The sequence below is a fragment of the Arabidopsis thaliana genome, chromosome 4, assembly GCF_000001735.4.
Source record: "Arabidopsis thaliana chromosome 4, partial sequence".
Classification (NCBI taxonomy): domain Eukaryota; kingdom Viridiplantae; phylum Streptophyta; class Magnoliopsida; order Brassicales; family Brassicaceae; genus Arabidopsis; species Arabidopsis thaliana.
The window spans coordinates 9,495,860-9,516,707 of record NC_003075.7 but is presented as its reverse complement, the minus strand read 5'-3'; the positions used below and the strand labels follow the sequence as shown (position 1 = coordinate 9,516,707).

The following is a 20,848-nucleotide window of genomic DNA, read 5'->3' as shown; positions in this document are numbered from 1 at the left end:
CTCATTACAAACATTTCGCTACATTTTTATATTTATGGCCTATGGGCAAAAAATAAGAAGTTTCCTTGCGCATCCCACCCTTAAGGACCGGCCTCACAGTAATCACTCTAATCAATAATCACTGTGTATTCGATTTACTGTACTTATCTTCTCCTCATCATATTCCATGGCGGCGGCTTCTTCTTCTTGCAGCCGGAGATACGATGTTTTCCCAAGCTTCAGTGGGGTAGATGTTCGCAAGACGTTCCTCAGCAATCTACTCGAGGCGTTCGACCGCAGATCAATCAATACATTCATGGATCATGGCATCGAACGAAGCCGTACAATAGCCCCTGAGCTAATATCAGCGATTAGAGAAGCAAGGATCTCAATCGTGATCTTCTCTAAGAACTATGCTTCTTCCACTTGGTGCTTGGATGAATTGGTTGAGATCCACAATCGCTTAAATGATTGGGGTCAATTGGTGATTTCAGTTTTTTACGACGTTGATCCTTCGGAAGTTAGAAAACAGACCGGCGAATTTGGCGATGTTTTTAAAAAGACATGCGAGGACAAAGAAGAGGATCAGAAACAAAGATGGATGCAAGCTCTAGTAGACATAACAAATATAGCCGGAGAAGATCTTCGAAACGGGTACTTTGTTTTTGATTTCATTATCTCTGAGTGTGTTTTTAATTATCTCTGAACTATGCTATCTGCTTCTTCTTTTTTTGGATTGTGTGCTTTAGGGGTGCCTCTTTATTGACACAATTTGACTACTGTTATTAGGCCTAGTGAAGCAGCCATGGTTGTAAAGATAGCTAATGATGTTTCGAATAAGCTTATTTCACCATCGAATTCTTTTGGCGATTTCGTCGGAATTGAAGCTCATTTAGAGGCAATGAATTCAATATTGTGCTTGGAATCCAAGGAAGCTAGAATGGTTGGGATTTGGGGGCCTTCAGGGATTGGTAAGAGTACCATAGGAAAAGCTCTATACAGTCAACTCTTTTGCCAATTCCACTTTCACGCTTTCGTACCTCACGTCTATAGCATGAAGTCTGAATGGGAAGAAATATTTCTGTCAAAAATTCTTGGTAAGGATATAAAGATAGGAGGGAAGTTAGGTGTAGTGGAGCAAATGTTAAATCAGAAGAAAGTTCTTATCGTTCTTGATGATGTGGATGATCCAGAGTTTCTTAAGACCTTGGTGGGGGAAACTAAATGGTTTGGACCTGGAAGCAGAATTATTGTGATCACTCAAGATATGCAACTTCTTAAGGCTCATGATATTGACCTTTTATATGAGGTGAAGTTCCCATCTCTAGATCTTGCTCTTAAGATGTTATGCCGATCTGCTTTTGGGGAAAACTCTCCACCTGATGATTTTAAGGCACTAGCATTTGAAGTTGCAGTGCTTGCCGGTAATCTTCCTTTGGGTCTCAGTGTCCTTGGTTCGTCTTTAAAACGAAGGACCAAAGAAGAGTGGATGGAGATGATGCCTAGGTTCCGAAATGGTTTGAACGGAGATATTATGAAAACATTAAGAGTCAGCTACGATAGATTACATCAAAAAGATCAAGATATGTTCCTTTACATCGCGTGTTTATTCAATGGTTTTGAAGTCAGTTACGTCAACGATTTACTTGAAGATAATGTTGGGGTTACAATGTTGGTTGAGAAGTCCCTCATACGTATTACACCGGATGGAGATATAGAGATGCACAATTTGCTAGAGAAATTGGGTATAGAAATTGATCGTGCAAAGTCCAAGGGTAATCCTGGAAAACGTCGATTTCTAACGGATTTTGAGGATACTCTGAGAAGTATTGACAGAGAAAACTGTAAGTTTTTAGCAGATGCCTTTTAATGCATGACTTTATATTAATTTAATCGTCATTTGGGGATTGATAAACTTTAACAATTGTTGCCTCTCCTGCTTAATTAAAACGTGGCTAGCTCTTTTGATGTCTCAGAAAAATAAAAACGGTTGCCATTGTAAAGATTATATCATTATACTAGTTTACTTCGTATTTTTTTCAGGGGACAGAAACAGTTCTTGGAATACGTTTCTGCACAGCTTTCCGATCAAAAGAGCTATTACCAATAGATGAAAAATCGTTCCAAGGCATGCGTAATCTCCAATGTCTATCAGTTACTGGGGATTATATGGATCTACCTCAGAGCCTCGTTTATTTGCCCCCTAAACTCAGATTGCTAGACTGGGATAGGTGTCCATTGAAATGTTTGCCTTATAGTTTTAAGGCGGATTACCTCATTCAACTCACAATGATGGGAAGTAAGCTTGAGAAGCTGTGGGAAGGAACTGTGGTACTTAATTCTTCATTGAAATAGTTGTCAATTTTTAGAACAGACCTGTGGTAAAAATTAATCTATTTGAAATGTTTATGAATGTGTGTATTATGTTTTTCCCTATTTTGTTTTCAGCCACTTGGAAGCCTCAAGAGGATGAATATGCATGGTTCCAGATATTTGAGAGAAATTTCAGATCTTTCTAATGCCAGAAACCTCGAGGAATTAAATCTTTCGGAATGCAGATCTTTGGTGACACTTTCTTCCTCGATTCAGAATGCCATTAAACTGATCTATTTAGATATGAGGGGTTGCACAAAGCTAGAGAGTTTTCCAACTCATCTCAACTTGGAATCTCTTGAGTACCTCGGTCTCCTTTATTACGATAATTTGAGAAAAATTTCCCTGTGTTTAAAATGGAAACTTCAACTACTTCGCCACATGGAATTGAGATCCGCGTAGAAAATTGTATATGGAACAAGAATCTCCCTGGTCTTGATTATCTCGCCTGCCTTGTGAGATGTATGCCATGTGAATTTCGCCCAAATGATCTGGTTCGTCTCATAGTGAGAGGCAACCAAATGCTTGAGAAGCTATGGGAAGGCGTCCAGGTACATTGTTAATATTATAGCATTTGCTGATTTTTGTTTAACCTCTGTTGTAAATAATTACGTATAACCAAATTAAAGTTGTCAAAATGGCTTGTGATTCCACGGTTTATATTTACATACAGAATTATGTCTTGATTATAATTTTGTTTAAATGTGTATAGTTATTAAATTAAAATGAAAGTGATTGAAGCATAACAATTTTTTTTTTTAATTTCTGTTTCAGTCGCTTGCAAGTCTCGTGGAGATGGATATGTCAGAATGTGGAAACCTGACAGAAATTCCAGATCTTTCAAAGGCCACTAATCTGGTGAATTTATATCTCTCTAATTGCAAAAGTTTGGTGACAGTTCCTTCTACAATTGGGAATCTCCAAAAATTGGTGAGGTTGGAAATGAAAGAATGCACAGGGCTGGAGGTTCTTCCAACCGATGTCAACTTGTCATCTCTTAAAATGCTTGATCTGAGTGGTTGCTCAAGTTTGAGAACTTTTCCTCTGATTTCAAAGAGTATCAAATGGCTCTATCTGGAAAACACCGCTATTGAAGAAGTTCCCTGCTGCATTGAAAATTTCTCGTGGCTCACTGTACTTATGATGTATTGTTGCAAGAGGTTGAAAAACATCTCGCCAAACATTTTCAGACTGACAATTCTTAAGCTCGTCGACTTTACAGAATGTAGAGGTGTCAACGTGGCGATGAGTGATGCCAGTGTGGAAGATCACTCTTCTTATATACCATTATATGAAAACATTGAGTATACTCGTCATCGTTTCTGGGAAAACCTTAACCACAAACATTTGGCCTGTAGGGCAGGTTATCTGTAACGCCCGCGATCCTCAATAGGATTGTTGGCTGGGACTTGGTCTGAGAAAAGAAGGTGGAGTCTCGGACAAGTGGGAAGGAGTTGGCCATAAGCTCGGACAAAGGGAAATCATGCGGGCTAAGCTAGGATCGTAAAGGAATCAGCTGGGTCAGCTCGTCCGAAGCTCAAGCTCAGCTGGAAGGGGTGACGGTTACTCGGGTTGAGTGACAGTCCACCTCGAGCAGCTGGGCGAGTGACGGTTGAGCTCGAGGCAGCTGGTCGACTGTCTGACCAGCTGGGCGGTTACCCGGACGGTTACTTGGGCGGTTACGGTCGAACGGGTGCTCGCCCAAAGGGTGGATAAGGGCGAGCAGTTACGGACCGAGAGATGCAACTCTTCGGAAAGGTGCAAGGAACGGAGGTGATCCTTCGGGAAGCATCAATTCGCCCCTTATATAAGGGAGGGTGCCCAAGACCTTTAGAGGCACCAGAACACACAGAAAATACCGGAAACTCACTATTAAACTCTCGTCCTTTCGGGAGAATAAATCGTCGGAGGAAATCGGTAGTCGGACTGTGACCGGCAAGGAAGAAGAAGGGTCGGATCGACCGAACATCGTGAAGGAAGGTAAGGGAAACCTAGACCTCGAGTCTAAGGATTCTAGAATACGTTAATTGAGTCGAGATTCCTTGAAAGGAACGACTAATGGGCTGGGTAGAATCGGGTCATGTGCAACCTACACAAGACTCAGTCCGGGCAAGGGATCGGCTAGGGCGGGGACGCGGCTCGGTGGAGGACCGGAGGGTCTTAATTGACCTACCGAGAATCGGCTGGACTTATGCGCGATCTTCCCCTCTCCAAATCCTCTCCGCGGATCCGAGTAGTGTAAGGACTATGGAGCATTGCATGGACTTGCATATGACTAAGTAAATGAGATTACTTATGGCTCTATGACTTTCAGGAACCAATGGTGATCGTGGGAAGGACTTGGCTTAGGCGCGAGAGACTCAAGGCCGGGATGATGGGTGGTGATAGTTTCGGATAGTCTAGGGATCAATTATATTACTTGTAATAGCTTATATGCAAACTCATAAGTTGTATCGAATCCTTTACTTAATTAATAAAGTATCTGATTGTTTGTTTACTCTATTCGTCTCATATATTGAATCACAGAATCGTATGAAACGGATTACACTAGGGAATGAACCTCATAAATGGTTAGGGTCCATTCACTTAGTGACTTGGGTCGAGAGATTTGCGAGCATGGCCCAACCCATGACTCAATTGACCGGAAAAGACACCGCATTCAACTGGTCGGAGGAATGCGAGAGAAGCTTCCTGGAGTTAAAGGCCATGTTGACTAATGCACCGGTGTTGGTCTTACCGGAGGAAGGTGAGCCCTATACGGTCTACACGGACGCATCCATAGTAGGACTAGGATGCGTATTGATCCAAAAGGGGAGTGTTATCGCATACGCCTCGAGGCAATTGCGGAAACACGAGAAGAACTACCCTACGAATGATTTGGAAATGGCCGCGGTAGTATTTGCGTTGAAGATTTGGCGATCATATTTGTATGGTGCCAAGGTTCAAATCTTTACTGACCACAAGAGCCTAAAATACATATTCACCCAGCCGGAGTTAAATCTAAGGCAAAGAAGGTGGATAAAACTTGTGGCGGATTACGACTTGAACATAGCGTACCATCCGGGCAAGGCCAACCAAGTTGTAGATGCTTTGAGCAGGCTGCGCACGGTAGTGGAAGCGGAAAGGAACCAAGTGAATTTGGTTAACATGATGGGGACATTGCATTTGAATGCTTTGTCTAAGGAAGTTGAACCCTTAGGGTTGAGAGCCGCCAATCAAGCCGACCTACTTAGTAGGATCCGGTCGGCTCAAGAACGAGATGAAGAAATAAAAGGGTGGGCACAAAACAATAAAACCGAGTACCAAAGCTCGAACAATGGTACTATCGTGGTGAACGGTCGAGTATGTGGGCCGAACGATAAGGCGTTGAAGGAGGAAATCCTAAAAGAAGCGCATCAATCGAAGTTCTCGATCCATCCTGGGTCGAACAAGATGTATCGCGACCTTAAAAGATACTACCATTGGGTAGGAATGAAGAAAGATGTGGCCAGGTGGGTAGCCAAGGAAGAGCATCAAGTACCAAGTGGAATGTTACAAAACCTACCTATACCGGAATGGAAGTGGGACCATATAATGATGGACTTCGTCACGGGACTGCCGACGGGGATCAAGTCCAAACACAATGCGGTATGGGTTGTAGTAGACCGATTGACTAAGTCTGCGCACTTCATGGCAATCTCGGATAAGGATGCAGCCGAAATCATTGCCGAGAAGTACATAGACGAGATCGTGCGATTACATGGGATTCCGGTTAGTATAGTGTCGGACCGAGACACAAGGTTCACGTCAAAATTTTGGAAGCCTTTTCAAAAGGTCTTAGGGACTCGAGTGAATCTAAGTACTGCATATCACCCACAGACGGACGGACAGTCCGAACGAACGATTCAAACCCTCGAGGACATGTTGAGGGCATGCGTCTTGGATTGGGGAGGAAACTGGGAGAAATATCTAAGGTTAGTAGAATTTGCGTACAATAACAGTTTTCAAGCTAGTATTGGTATGTCTCCCTATGAGGCGTTGTATGGCCGAGCTGGTAGAACACCGTTGTGTTGGACGCCAGTGGGCGAACGTCGGTTGTTCGGACCTGCGGTCGTGGATGAAACCACGAAGAAAATGAAGTTCTTAAAAATCAAGTTAAAGGAAGCCCAAGATCGTCAGAAAAGTTACGCCAACAAGCGTCGAAAGGAATTAGAATTCCAAGTGGGAGACTTGGTGTATTTAAAGGCGATGACCTACAAAGGGGCAGGGCGATTCACATCAAGGAAAAAGTTAAGGCCAAGGTACGTTGGCCCGTACAAAGTGATCGAACGAGTAGGGGCGGTGGCATACAAACTTGACCTTCCTCCAAAACTAGACGCGTTTCACAATGTCTTTCATGTATCACAACTACGGAAGTGCTTAAGTGAACAAGAAGAAAGCATGGAAGATGTACCTCCTGGGTTAAAGGAGAACATGACGGTGGAAGCATGGCCGGTACGGATCATGGACCAAATGAAGAAAGGGACTCGGGGGAAATCAATGGATTTGTTAAAAATCTTGTGGAATTGTGGAGGCCGTGAAGAATACACTTGGGAAACCGAGACTAAGATGAAGGCCAATTTTCCGGAGTGGTTCAAGGAGATGGGTAAAGATCAACTTGGATTCGATTTGTCGAATCCAATTCAAAGGGGAGACTTGTAACGCCCGCGATCCTCAATAGGATCGTTGGCTGGGACTTGGTCCGAGAAAAGAAGGTGGAGTCTCGGACAAGTGGGAAGGAGTTGGCCATAAGCTCGGACAAAGGGAAATCATGCGGGCTAAGCTAGGATCGTAAAGGAATCAGCTGGGTCAGCTCGTCCGAAGCTCAAGCTCAGCTGGAAGGAGTGACGGTTACTCGGGTTGAGTGACAGTCCAGCTCGAGCAGCTGGGCGAGTGACGGTTGAGCTCGAGGCAGCTGGTCGACTGTCTGACCAGCTGGGCGGTTACCCGGACGGTTACTTGGGCGGTTACGGTCGAACGGGTGCTCGCCCAAAGGGTGGATAAGGGCGAGCAGTTACGGACCGAGAGATGCAACTCTTCGGAAAGGTGCAAGGAACGGAGGTGATCCTTCGGGAAGCATCAATTCGCTCCTTATATAAGGGAGGGCGCCCAAGACCTTTAGAGGCAGCAGAACACACGGAAAATACCGGAAACTCACCATTAAACTCTCTCCCTTTCGGGAGAATAAATCATCGGAGGAAATCGGTAGGCGGACTGTGGCCGGCAAGGAAGAAGAAGGGTCGGATCGACCGAACATCGTGAAGGAAGGTAAGGAATCCTAGACCTCGAGTCTAAGGATTCTAGAATGCGTTAAATGAGTCGGGATTCCTTGAAAGGAACGACTAATGGGCTGGGTAGAATCGGGTCATGTGCAACCTACACAAGCCTCGGTCCGGGCAAGGGATCGGCTGGGGCGGAGACGCGGCTCGGCGGAGGACCGGCGGGTCTTAATTGACCTACCGAGAATCGGCCGGACTTATGCGCGATCTTCCCTTCTCCGAATCCTCTCCGCGGATCCGAGTAGTGTAAGGACTATGGAGCATTGCATGGACTTGCATATGACTAAGTAAATGAAATTACTTATGGCTCTATGACTTTCAGGAACCAATGGTGATAGTGGGAAGGACTTGGCTTAGGCGCGAGAGACTCAAGGCCGGAATGATGGGTGGTGATAGTTTCGGATAGTCTAGGGATCGATTAAATTACTTGTAATAGCTTATATGCAAACTCATAAGTTGTATCGAATCCTTTACTTAATTAATAAAGTATCCGATTGTTTGTTTACTCTATTCGTCTCATATATTGAATCACAGAATTGTATGAAACGGATTACACTAGGGAATGAACCTCATAAATGGTTAGGGTCGAGTCACTTAGTGACTTGGGTCGAGTCACTTAGTGACTTGGGTCGAGAGATCTCGTCCGGACTTAGGTAGTCCGGATCGGGGCCTTTCATTATCTCTTCCAGAACTGCTGCAAATTGGATGGAGATGCGCGAGAACTCATCTTACGGTCATTGTTCAAGCCTATGTCCTTACCAGGTGGAGAAGTGCCAACGTATTTTCAACATCGAGCTTATGGAGATTCCCTAACTGTCACTTTACCTTAGAGCTCTCTTTCTCAAGTATTCTTGCTTTAAGGCTTGCATCGTGGTTGACCTTCTAACTGAGGGCAAGAGTTGGGGTCCATATTGTGAGGTAAATGCTGGCTTCAATGGGACACTGTATTGCAAATCATTTTTTAAAGATGCAGACCTGCGGTTGTGTAAGACGGATCATCTGGTTTTCTGTTCCTTCAACTTCCAGCCTGAAGATCTTCCATCTAAATTGACTTTCAACGATGTGGAGTTTAACTTTTCTTGCTCCAAGAGGATAAAAGAATGTGGTATACGACTCTTGAATGTGTCTCCATTTCCAGATGATAGTGATGGAAGCTCTGAAACAGAGTACAGCCAACAGTCTCGAGAAAAATGTGATGTTGTAGAGACTGCGAGAAGCAATAAGCGGATGCGGGTAAGCCTTTTGACATAATTAGAACTGAAAATTGCAAAGCTATCTCTTGATGTTTTATTATATTTTCCAGGATCAATACCTTAGTGACAGACTATTTAACAGAATCGATCCTTTGGTTTACGATGCAGATGACATCGGGAACATCTGAAGAATATATCAACTTACCCTGTGTCCAAATTGTAGCGGACACAAGCTTGACCGCTCTAAATATGGAGCTTTCGTTAGGGCAGGGAGAAGCATCATCAGTTTCTTCTTATCCATCTCTGGAGGGGGAATCTTTGTGTGTTGATTCCATGATAAGTGAACAACAAGATGAAGAAATTCCTATCTTGAATTCTGGTTCTGGTAACTGAAGCATCTTATTATTCGGTTTTCCTCTGTTTTAGGATAACTTGGGACCGAGCATGACTATAATGATAATGGCAAGACGATTTCATATGTTTTGACACAAGCCATTTTTCCTGCAGATATATCACTTCCCTTGATACTAGTTAAATCCATATGAAAATATCTTGTTCCCTGAGCTACTCATTAACACATCTAGGATGGGATGGAAAAGCTAATTCTCTAGGGCTGTTCTCGGCTGAATGGTCTTTGGACCAAGGACCTAAAAAAAGACGTGTGTTCTGCGGGAGTTACTTTGTTATACCTCATAATGGGAAGGAAAGCTCTCACTGGTGACCCTGAACAGTTAAGATCTGACTTGACTGAATACACCATCACTCGGTTCCACTTTTTTCTTCTTTCTTGCCGTCTTACAACGACCTTGTCATTCCCAGGAACATAAAGGACATTGCGCAACTACGAGGCAGTGAAGAATTATGGGAAGTAGCCAAGCTGCACAACCGTGAATCCTCTTTACATGAGGTAAAATCTCATCTTTCATCCCTTGTAAACTCTCCATTCATTTGATTACTGCATTGGTGTGAACATAACATACATGTTCTGTTCTTCTTTGCCGCCAGCATTTGGATTCAAATATCACAAAAGGGTTTTCATTGTTAGCATTTTGTGTTCCAAAACATTATATATCTTAAAAATGTAAATTACCGACAAAATTATTAGATAGATGATCGTGAGAGATGAGTTCAGGTTGATTTTTGTGTTGTTGTTTCAGGAATTGTACAAGTCAAGGTACTTGAAAGGGATGGAGTTGAGAAAATGGTACGAACTCAACCCAAAACGCATGGAGTTTCTAGATGCAATTCCATGGTCGCTCCTTGACCTCGTTGATAGATGTTTGACCGTTAACCCGAGACGGCGAATCAGTGCAGAGGATGCTCTCAAGCACGACTTCTTCCATCCAGTACATGAAACCTACCCTTAGAAACCAAATGCTCCTTAAACGGCAGCAAATGCAATCGCAGCCTACAGTGGTTGCTGACACAGTAAGCCAAAACTCTAAACTAATATTACAATTGTAAATGTAAACAAGAAAACTTTACATGAAAATATTCTCTCCACTGTCCACACCACACAGCTCTAGAAAACTAGATAGTTTGTTGTTAGTGTTTTCACTGTATTATTAGTTGAATTATAATCCTCATAATCGATATACTAATTATTCTCCTAATTTCCATGCATGTATGTACAGTATGAATAGGAAAACCAGACTTTTGATATTAGTGAACCTTAACATTGTTAAAATAAATTGAAATCTTGTTTCTGTCTTGAACCACTGACAGCCACAAAATTTTGGGTCTTCAAAAATATCTGTGGAGAGGAAAAGTAGCTCTCGAGGAAGTTTCTGTCTATTTTGCCTAGAAATTATCTTGAAATCTTGTAGAATGGCTACGTCTCATCATCATAGATAAATTCAGTGACGACTGATAGCCACAAAATTGACTTATCGTTATAGAGTAGAAGCTTTCCAAGGAAAGGAAGGGGAAGTTTCTGTATCACATAATTATGGCCTTATCTTGTTAGGGATTTGATTTTTCAACCACTAAAAAAATATCTTGTACAGTAAGTCTTCTATGCAAGTCTTCTAAGAAAGGAAGACCAAGTTTACGTATTATTTGTCCCAATTGTCTTGTAATGGGATTTGATTTTAACCACTAAAACAATATCTTGTATAGTAAGTCTTCTATACAAGTCTTCGAGGAAAGGAAGACCAAGTTTCTCCTCTCTGTTACTGTGTTGTATTATTGATATACTTCAAAGAGTTTTCCTTTGAGAAATTTCGTCTCTTCTCTCTCATCCTCTGCCATGGCGTCTTCTTGCTTCAGATAGATATACAATGTTCTCAGATGGATATACAATGTTTTCGCGAGCTTCAGTGGAGAAAATTTCGGCAAATTGTTTCGTGGCCATCTTGTCAAGGAGCTCGAGCTCGACCGTGAAATGATGGATACATCCAAAGATGATGATATGGAGATAGCTTCTTCTTCTGGCAGCCGGAGATACGACGTTTTCCCAAGCTTTCGTGGAGAAGATGTCCGTGACTCATTCCTCAGCCATCTTCTCAAGGAGCTCAGGGGCAAAGCAATCACATTCATAGATGATGAGATCGAGAGGAGCCGCTCAATCGGCCCGGAGCTTTTATCGGCAATAAAAGAATCGAGAATAGCAATCGTTATCTTCTCTAAGAACTATGCTTCATCCACCTGGTGCCTGAATGAATTGGTGGAGATTCACAAGTGTTATACGAATTTGAATCAAATGGTGATTCCGATTTTCTTCCACGTTGATGCTTCGGAAGTTAAAAAACAGACCGGCGAATTTGGAAAGGTCTTTGAAGAGACATGCAAGGCTAAATCAGAGGATGAGAAACAAAGTTGGAAGCAAGCTCTAGCAGCTGTTGCAGTTATGGCCGGATATGATCTTCGGAAATGGTATTTCAATGAATAGACTTCGTGATTTTTTTGTTTTGCGTTGCTTCTTTAATGAAACAGTTGACTATTGTTATTAGGCCTAGTGAAGCAGCCATGATTGAAGAGCTTGCCGAGGATGTTTTGAGAAAAACTATGACACCATCGGATGATTTTGGCGACTTAGTCGGAATTGAAAATCATATAGAGGCAATAAAATCAGTATTGTGCTTGGAATCCAAGGAAGCTAGAATAATGGTCGGGATTTGGGGACAATCAGGGATTGGTAAGAGTACCATAGGAAGAGCTCTTTACAGTAAACTCTCTATCCAGTTCCACCATCGCGCTTTCATAACATATAAAAGCACCAGCGGTAGTGACGTCTCTGGCATGAAGTTGAGGTGGGAAAAAGAACTTCTCTCGGAAATCTTAGGTCAAAAGGACATAAAGATAGAGCATTTTGGTGTGGTGGAGCAAAGGTTAAAGCAACAGAAAGTTCTTATCCTTCTTGATGATGTGGATAGTCTAGAGTTTCTTAAGACCTTGGTGGGAAAAGCTGAATGGTTTGGATCTGGAAGCAGAATAATTGTGATCACTCAAGATAGGCAACTTCTCAAGGCTCATGAGATTGACCTTATATATGAGGTGGAGTTCCCATCTGAACATCTTGCTCTTACGATGTTATGCCGATCTGCTTTTGGGAAAGACTCTCCACCTGATGATTTTAAGGAACTAGCATTTGAAGTTGCGAAGCTTGCCGGTAATCTTCCGTTGGGTCTTAGTGTCCTTGGTTCGTCTTTAAAGGGAAGGACCAAAGAATGGTGGATGGAGATGATGCCTAGGCTCCGAAATGGTTTGAACGGAGATATTATGAAAACATTAAGAGTCAGCTACGATAGATTACATCAAAAAGATCAAGATATGTTCCTTTACATCGCGTGTTTATTCAATGGTTTTGAAGTCAGTTACGTCAAAGATTTACTTAAAGATAATGTTGGGTTTACAATGTTGACTGAGAAGTCCCTCATACGTATTACACCGGATGGATATATAGAGATGCACAATTTGCTAGAGAAATTGGGTAGAGAAATTGATCGTGCAAAGTCCAAGGGTAATCCTGGAAAACGTCGATTTCTGACGAATTTTGAAGATATTCATGAAGTAGTGACCGAGAAAACTGTAAGTTTTTTTCGCAGCTCCGTTTGAATGCATGACTTTATATTAATATAATCGTAATTTGGGGATTGATAAACTTAAGCAATTGTTGCCTCATGCGTAATTAAAATGTAGCTTTGATGTGTCAGAAAATTAAAAAGGGTTGCGATTGTTAAGATTATATTAGTTTTCTTCGGATTTTTTTTCAGGGGACAGAAACTCTTCTTGGAATACGTTTGCCATTCGAGGAATATTTTTCGACAAGGCCGTTATTAATAGATAAAGAATCGTTCAAAGGCATGCGTAATCTGCAATATCTAGAAATTGGTTATTACGGGGATCTACCTCAGAGCCTCGTTTATTTGCCCCTTAAACTCAGATTGCTAGACTGGGATGATTGTCCATTGAAGTCTTTGCCATCTACTTTTAAGGCGGAATATCTAGTTAACCTCATAATGAAGTATAGTAAGCTTGAGAAACTGTGGGAAGGAACTCTGGTACGAATTCTAAATTTTATTAGTTGTCAGTTTTTAGAACAGAACTGTGGTATATTTGTGAACGTGTGTATTCTCTTTTTCCATATTTTGTTTTCAGCCCCTTGGAAGTCTCAAGGAGATGAATTTGAGGTATTCCAACAATTTGAAAGAAATTCCAGATCTTTCTTTAGCCATAAACCTCGAGGAATTAGATCTTGTTGGATGCAAATCTTTGGTGACACTTCCTTCCTCGATTCAGAATGCCACTAAACTGATCTATTTAGATATGAGTGATTGCAAAAAGCTAGAGAGTTTTCCAACCGATCTCAACTTGGAATCTCTCGAGTACCTCAATCTCACTGGATGCCCGAATTTGAGAAACTTTCCAGCAATCAAAATGGGATGTTCAGACGTTGACTTTCCGGAAGGGAGAAATGAGATCGTGGTAGAAGATTGTTTCTGGAACAAGAATCTCCCTGCTGGACTAGATTATCTCGACTGCCTTACGAGATGTATGCCTTGTGAATTTCGCCCAGAACAACTCGCTTTTCTCAATGTGAGGGGCTACAAGCATGAGAAGCTATGGGAAGGCATCCAGGTACATTGTTAATGCTATGCTGATTTTTGTTTACCTTCTGTTATATAACTAATTAACTATACCCAAATTTGTTATTATGGCTTGTGATCCACGGTTATGTCTTACCACGGTTATGTCTTATAATAATGTTTAATTATAATTTTAAACATATACAGTATAAAATTAAAATGATTATCATCGATAATGATTGAAGCATACCAATGTTTTTTTCAGTCGCTTGGAAGTCTCGAAGGGATGGATCTGTCAGAATCTGAAAACCTGACAGAAATTCCAGATCTTTCAAAGGCCACCAAGCTCGAGTCTTTGATACTCAACAACTGCAAAAGTTTGGTGACACTTCCTTCTACAATTGGGAATCTTCATAGATTGGTGAGGTTGGAAATGAAAGAATGCACAGGGCTGGAGGTTCTTCCGACCGATGTCAACTTGTCATCTCTCGAAACCCTCGATCTCAGTGGTTGCTCAAGTTTGAGAAGTTTTCCTCTGATTTCAACTAATATTGTATGGCTCTATCTGGAAAACACCGCCATTGAAGAAATTCCTTCTACAATTGGGAATCTTCATAGATTGGTGAGGTTAGAAATGAAAAAATGCACAGGGCTGGAGGTTCTTCCGACCGATGTCAACTTGTCATCTCTCGAAACCCTCGATCTCAGTGGTTGCTCAAGTTTGAGAAGTTTTCCTCTGATTTCAGAGAGTATCAAATGGCTCTATCTGGAAAACACCGCCATTGAAGAAATTCCAGATCTTTCAAAGGCCACTAATCTGAAGAATTTGAAACTCAACAATTGCAAAAGTTTGGTGACACTTCCTACTACTATAGGAAATCTCCAAAAATTGGTGAGCTTTGAAATGAAAGAATGCACAGGGCTGGAGGTTCTTCCGATCGATGTCAACTTGTCATCTCTTATGATCCTCGATCTCAGTGGTTGCTCAAGTCTGAGAACTTTTCCTCTGATTTCAACTAATATTGTATGGCTCTATCTGGAAAACACCGCCATTGAAGAAATCCCTTCTACAATTGGGAATCTTCATAGATTGGTGAAGTTAGAAATGAAAGAATGCACAGGGCTGGAGGTTCTTCCGACCGATGTCAACTTGTCATCTCTTATGATCCTCGATCTCAGTGGTTGCTCAAGTCTGAGAACTTTTCCTCTGATTTCAACTAGAATCGAATGTCTCTATCTGCAAAACACCGCCATTGAAGAAGTTCCCTGCTGCATTGAGGATTTCACGAGGCTCACTGTACTTATGATGTATTGTTGCCAGAGGTTGAAAACCATCTCCCCAAACATTTTCAGACTTACAAGACTTGAGCTCGCCGACTTTACAGACTGTAGAGGTGTCATCAAGGCGTTGAGTGATGCAACTGTGGTAGCGACAATGGAAGACCACGTTTCTTGTGTACCATTATCTGAAAACATTGAATATATCTGGGATAAGTTGTATCGTGTTGCATACCTCCAGGAACATTTTAGCTTCCGTAATTGCTTCAAATTGGATAGAGATGCGCGAGAGCTCATCCTACGATCATGCTTCAAGCCTGTGGCCTTACCAGGTGAAGAAATCCCTAAGTATTTCACGTATCGAGCTTATGGAGATTCCCTAACTGTCATTGTACCTCAGAGCTCTCTTTCTCAAAATTTCTTGCGATTTAAGGCTTGCGTCGTGGTTGAACCTCTCTCCAAGGGCAAGGGTTTTTATCCATTCTTGAAGGTAAACGTTGGCTTCAATGGCAAACAGTATCAGAAATCATTTTCTAAAGATGCAGAACTGGAGCTTTGTAAGACGGATCATCTGTTTTTCTGTTCCTTCAAGTTCCGGTCTGAAGATCTTCCATCTAAATTGAATTTCAACGATGTGGAGTTTAAGTTTTGTTGCTCCAATAGGATCAAAGAATGCGGTGTACGACTCATGTATGTCTCTCAAGAAGAGAACAACCAACAGACTACGAGAAGCGAGAAGCGGATGCGGGTATCTTTTGACTTTTGATTTGATTTTCCAGGATCGAAATACCATAGGGACAGACTATTTAATAGAATCTATCGTTTGATTTATAATGCAGATGACATCGGGGACATCTGAAGAAGATATCAACTTACCCTATGGCCTAATTGTAGCGGACACAGGATTGGCCGCTCTAAATATGGAGCTTTCGTTAGGGCAGGGAGAACCATCATCATCAACATCTCTAGAGGGGGAAGCTTTGTGTGTTGATTACATGATAACTGAAGAACAAGATAAAGGAATTCCTATCTTGTTTCCTGTTTCTGGTAACTGAAACATCTTATCATTCTGTTTTGCTCTGTTTTAGGATAACTTGGGATCGACTATGACTATAATGATAATGATAATGATAATTAATTACATTATCCAACTCTGCGTTTGTTTTGAACATTTCGCTTTTCCTGAAAGAATAAATGTTTCAGAAAGCCACACTTTAGCATATTCTGGAAAAACATCTTTCGCATGGTTTTGTATTGTACCATACATCTATCTATTTCCACATTGAATTTGGGAGCGTACCTACTTGAACTCAGGTACTACCCAAAATAGTCTTGCCTTTTTTAAAACATAGATGTCAAGGTTTATGTTAGTAAAGGTTGTTTTTCTCTTTATTAGCAATGAATAAATCAGACTTTGGGTACAGAAAACAACAAGAATCAGCAACATTTGCATATCCGCTGATTCAATAGCCAAAAGGCAGAAGCGTTTTTGGCCTAACTTCGGCCAAAGATGTAACCAGCATAAGGAACAATCCTTCGGGTGAAGGAAAGAGCTTTTAAACTTTCTACAGGAGACATTGTCTGGTCCACTTCCAAACCATGAAGTATCATCCAGCTATCCTACGTCGATGAGAATACATGTCGCTGCTGTTCCCCCATGCCGCTGCACTCTTTAATTGTATCGTAAAGAGTTAAAGTTGTAGGCCTGAACTACTCACTAGAACATCTAGGATGGAAAGCTAATTCTCTGGGGCTGTTCTTGACTGAATTGATTTGCTTCAGATCTTTGCATCAAGGGCCTAACATAGACGTGTGGTCTGATGGGGACGACACCTTTCACTGCTGACCCTGAACAGTTAAAGATCTGCCTTGACTGAACTCACATTGTTAACATTCCTTTCCTGGATCCTTAGCCGTCTCCACAGCTTATCACATTGTTAAGGCAACCTGAAACGTATTACAACTCTGTTTTGTAATGAACGTGGGATCGACCATGACTATACTGGTAATGACAAGACTATTTCTTAGTTTTTCACACAAGCCATTTTCTCCTGCAGATGATGGAGTACTGACAACTAGAAAAATTTTATGGTTCCATGTCCAGAACAGCAGAACCACTCTGTTCTTACTTCTCTCTGTTTTGCTTCTTTGAAAAATTCGCTTTCCTGAAAAGATGTAAATTTAACAGTCTTGTTGTTGAGTTTTGCCTTAAGTGTTAAGATACTCTACAGGGAAGAGAAGCTTCCAAAGACTCTAGTCTACAAAGAAGGTTTCACCTAAGGGAAGTTGAGAACACACTAGAAACAGCTGTTGTGTTTCTCATAAATAGACAAGGGACAGAAGAGTAATTAACTTCTGCTTCAGTCATAAGCTTTGTTTGTCTTCTTCCCCTGTACGGGAAAACAGAGCATGCGAGGGTGAAGAAAAAGAGGAGAACCCTGCATATAAAAGAGGAGGCAAGCTGAACCCTAAAAGACAACAAGAAGAGAGCTAGATGGGGGTTTAGGTGAGGCGGCTGGGAGTGTCCAGTTCGCCTCTAGGGTTTATGTAACCGAAACCAAGCTTTCTAGTGGATTTCCGAGTACAATCTCGGCGAGATGTAGCGTTTCCGGTTTGGAAACGTGAACTCGTTAAATGGTGTGTGTGTGCTCTTTCTATTTCTTCTTCATTCGTTTTTCTAAGTCAACACACGAGAGATCCAAATTTCTTTGAGTGATAGTGAGAGATTCCGCAAGAAACAAGTTAAAGGTTCAAACTTTCTCCACACTTGTCTTTTGAAACACACATATCTCTCTACGTGTATGTTACCAAAGGTTATTTTTCTCTCTTTAAATCAATGAATAAATTTGGTAAAGAAAAATGTATTTCACAAGAGAATTATCAACAGCAAAAAAGTGTTGGAACTAAATTTTTAAATAGCAACCTCATCAGCAACAATTGCATCACTGCTACCGTGGCGTTTCCTACACTCACAGTAAAAAAACAGTGATTAAAACATAACGCACCACCACCACAGCCCCATACATACAAACCAGCTTCCACCCGTCCCACTCACCGACCTCCACCACGACCCTGAGCTCAAGTGAGCTAGTCATTGTCACATTTAGGATGTGAAAGCTAATTTCTCTGGTGCTTCTTTTAGCTGAATTGGTTTGTGCAGGTTTGCTTCAGATATTGCACCAATGACCTAATAATAATAATAAAAACATAATACACCATCAGTCGATTCCACTCTTTTTTCTTTCTTGCCGTCTTACAACGACCTTGTGATTCCTAGGAACGTGAAGGACATTGAGTAACTACGAAGCAGTGAAGACTTATGGGAAGTAGCCAAGCTGCACAATAGTGAAACCTCTTTGCCTGAGGTAAAATCTCATCTTACCTCCCTTATAAACTCTCCATTCACTTGATTGCTGAATTTGTGTGACATAATACAAATGCTCTGTTCTTCTTTGCCGCCAGCATATGGATTCAAATAAAATGGTTTTCATTGTTAGTCCAGAACATGATATAACTTTAAAATGTAAATTACTGATAAAGTGATTTGATAGATGATCGTGAGAGATGAATTGAATGCACATAGATTTTTGTGTTGTTGTTTCAAGAATTGTACGTTGAAGGGGCTGGAGTTGAGAAAATGGTGTGAACTCAACACAAACGCAGAGAGTTTCTAGACGCAATCCCACGGCCGCTCCTTGACTTCGTGGATAGATGTTTGACCGTTAACCCGAGGCAACGAACCAGCGCAGAGGATGTTCTCAGACACGAGTTCTTCCATCCAGTACATGAAACCCTTAGAAACCAAATGCTCCTTAAACAATACAGCAAATGCAATCGCAGCCTACAGTGGTTGCTGACGCAGTAAGCCAAACTTTAAACTAATAATACAATTATTGAAAACTAAAAGAGTAATTTAGCAAACTAGAGAGTTAGTGTTAATTAGTATTTTCACTGTATTATTTGAATTAAAATCCTCATAATCGATATACTTATTCTCCTAATCCATGTGCATGTATGTATTGGGAAACAAGACTTTGATATTAAACAATCATAAGTACATTCTTACGATAAACTGTCTTGTACAAGGACAACTGACAACCACAAAATTTGTGTGTTTCAAAATATCTGTGTAGAGGAAACGAATAACGTAAGTTTCTGTCTAATTGCCTAGAACTTGAAATATTATTTCTGTCTTGTACAAAGACTTATCATAATTCAGTGACAACCACAAAAATTCAATCTTCAAAAATATCTCTTGAATGTGTCTCCATCTCAGGATTATAGTGATGGAAGCTCAAGTTTGAGATTTTTCCCTCAGATTTCAAGTAACATCATATGCCTATGGTGGCGTTATTGTCCATTGAAGCGTTTGCCTTCTAATTTTAAGGCTGAGTATCTGGTTGAACTCATAATGGAGGATAGTGACCTTGAGAAGCTGTGGAATGGAACTCAGGTACTAATTTTTTATTGTTTTTGTTGTCAATTTGAAAACAGAAATGTGTTATGTTTATTGATTTATTTGTTCAAAAAATTAAATGAATTTTTTGAAATGTTTACGAACGTCTGTTATTCTCTCTTTCCTTGTTTTCAGTTACTTGGAAGCCTAAAGAAGATGATTCTGCGTAATTCCAAATATTTGAAAGAAATTCCAGATCTTTCTTTAGCCACAAACCTCGAGAGACTAGATCTTTGTAAATGCGAAGTGCTAGAAAGTTTTCCAACTCCTCTCAACTCGGAATCTCTTGAGTACCTCAATCTCCTACGATGCCCCAAGTTGAGAAATTTCCCTGAGATTATTATGCACAGTTTCAGAGGAGAAATTGACATCGAGGTAGCAGATTGTTTATGGAACAAGAATCTCCCTGGACTCGGTTATCTTGATTGCCTTAGGAGATGTAATCCAAGTAAATTTCGCCCAGAACATCTCAAAGACCTCACAGTGAGATGTAACAACAAGCTTGAGAAGCTATGGGAAGGCGTCCAGGTAATTCATACGTATATTATATATTGATCAAGATTCAATAAGAGATTCATCCGTACAAATAAGGAGAAAGGCCTAGTATTGGGTATGTGCTACAAGGAGTTGGGCCGAACACATGAGAAGTCTATGGAGAGCTTCTAGAAAGAGTGAAGGCGCACAAATATCTCTTGTAGCCGTTGAAGAGGACTCACGAGTGTCTTTAGCGACATGGTCAACCAAGGACCAGTCGCTCTCACCATCAAGACCAAGGAACCTCTTCTCTCATGTCTCTTTCAGTCTTACGTTAATTGTAAACGGTCATATTCCCTTTGTGTGTCTTTAAATACATTGTAAACACACAAAGGTTACTAACTAATTCTATCAATATGATTTGGTCATTCTCACTCATATACCAACTCTCTTGTTCTTCATAATTCTCTTACTCTTTGCTACAATTCCGCATATTCTTTCATTATATACAAGGACAACTGATAACCACAAAATTTGTGTTTTCAAAATATCTTTGTAGAGGAAACGAATGTAAGTTTCTGTCTACTTGCCTAGAAATTGAAATATTATTTCTGTCTTGTACAAAGACTAAGACTTATCATAATTCAGTGACAACCACAAAAATTCAATCTTCAAAAATATCTTTGTATGTAGTGTAAAAAAGCTTTCGAGGAAAGGAAGGGCCGAGTTTCTTTATTATTTACGTCTCAATTGTCTTGTTAGGAGATTTGA

The 20,848-nt window shown here is 41.0% G+C and overlaps 3 protein-coding genes, 2 non-coding genes and 1 pseudogene across 13 annotated transcripts; 5 read left to right on the top strand and 1 right to left on the bottom strand.

Moving 5' to 3' along the window:
• Positions 1-19: 19 nt before the first annotated feature.
• Positions 20-4,849, top strand: AT4G16900 (Disease resistance protein (TIR-NBS-LRR class) family; the record flags this gene model as incomplete). Of its 3 annotated transcripts, NM_117794.3 has the most annotated exons (10): positions 106-633; positions 769-1,754; positions 2,030-2,310; positions 2,428-2,662; positions 2,755-2,903; positions 3,127-3,715; positions 3,780-3,855; positions 3,936-4,060; positions 4,165-4,590; positions 4,667-4,849. In NM_117794.3, 9 exons carry the CDS (start codon positions 167-169, stop codon positions 4,377-4,379), a joined length of 3,123 nt encoding a protein of 1,040 aa, NP_193424.2. The 3 variants fall into 3 exon arrangements, with proteins under 3 accessions (NP_001329118.1, NP_193424.2, NP_001329119.1); NM_001341150.1 differs by lacking the exons at positions 3,780-3,855; positions 3,936-4,060; positions 4,165-4,590; positions 4,667-4,849 and having other exon boundaries at positions 167-633; positions 3,127-3,726; NM_001341151.1 differs by lacking the exons at positions 2,755-2,903; positions 3,127-3,715; positions 3,780-3,855; ... (1 more) ...; positions 4,165-4,590; positions 4,667-4,849 and having other exon boundaries at positions 20-633; positions 2,428-2,754.
• Positions 4,850-4,947: 98 nt separating this feature from the next.
• Positions 4,948-7,032, top strand: AT4G16910 (annotated as a pseudogene; the record flags this gene model as incomplete). Its single annotated transcript has 1 exon — positions 4,948-7,032.
• A 1,338-nt stretch (positions 7,033-8,370) lies between these two features.
• AT4G16892 lies at positions 8,371-10,386 on the top strand. Its single transcript, NR_144113.1, has 5 exons — positions 8,371-8,882; positions 9,011-9,227; positions 9,350-9,572; positions 9,662-9,749; positions 10,000-10,386. It is a non-coding gene; the product is annotated as an other RNA (non-coding RNA).
• A 349-nt stretch (positions 10,387-10,735) lies between these two features.
• Positions 10,736-16,437, top strand: SNC1 (TIR-NBS-LRR class disease resistance protein; the record flags this gene model as incomplete). Of its 5 annotated transcripts, none has more annotated exons than NM_001341146.1 (7): positions 10,736-11,716; positions 11,794-12,871; positions 13,057-13,344; positions 13,442-13,921; positions 14,135-14,326; positions 14,999-15,895; positions 15,987-16,437. In NM_001341146.1, the coding sequence occupies 7 exons, from the start codon at positions 11,226-11,228 to the stop codon at positions 16,200-16,202; spliced, it is 3,642 nt and encodes a 1,213-aa protein (NP_001329720.1). The 5 variants fall into 5 exon arrangements, with proteins under 5 accessions (NP_001329720.1, NP_001319970.1, NP_001329722.1 ...); NM_001341147.1 differs by having other exon boundaries at positions 11,253-11,716; positions 14,135-14,797; NM_001341145.1 differs by having other exon boundaries at positions 10,878-11,716; positions 14,135-15,895.
• A 1,646-nt stretch (positions 16,438-18,083) lies between these two features.
• Positions 18,084-19,021, bottom strand: AT4G06430. 2 transcript variants are annotated; one of them, NR_144087.1, is made up of 2 exons: positions 18,530-19,021; positions 18,084-18,334 (listed from the first exon to the last, which is right to left on the bottom strand). It is a non-coding gene; the product is annotated as an uncharacterized misc_RNA (transcript). The 2 variants fall into 2 exon arrangements; NR_144086.1 differs by having other exon boundaries at positions 18,084-19,021.
• Positions 19,022-19,394: 373 nt separating this feature from the next.
• Positions 19,395-20,725, top strand: AT4G16880 (Leucine-rich repeat (LRR) family protein). The gene is made up of 2 exons (NM_117791.4): positions 19,395-19,600; positions 19,739-20,725. Exons 1-2 carry the CDS (start codon positions 19,559-19,561, stop codon positions 20,156-20,158), a joined length of 462 nt encoding a protein of 153 aa, NP_193421.3. The 5' UTR covers positions 19,395-19,558; the 3' UTR covers positions 20,159-20,725.
• The last annotated feature ends 123 nt before the right edge of the window (positions 20,726-20,848 follow it).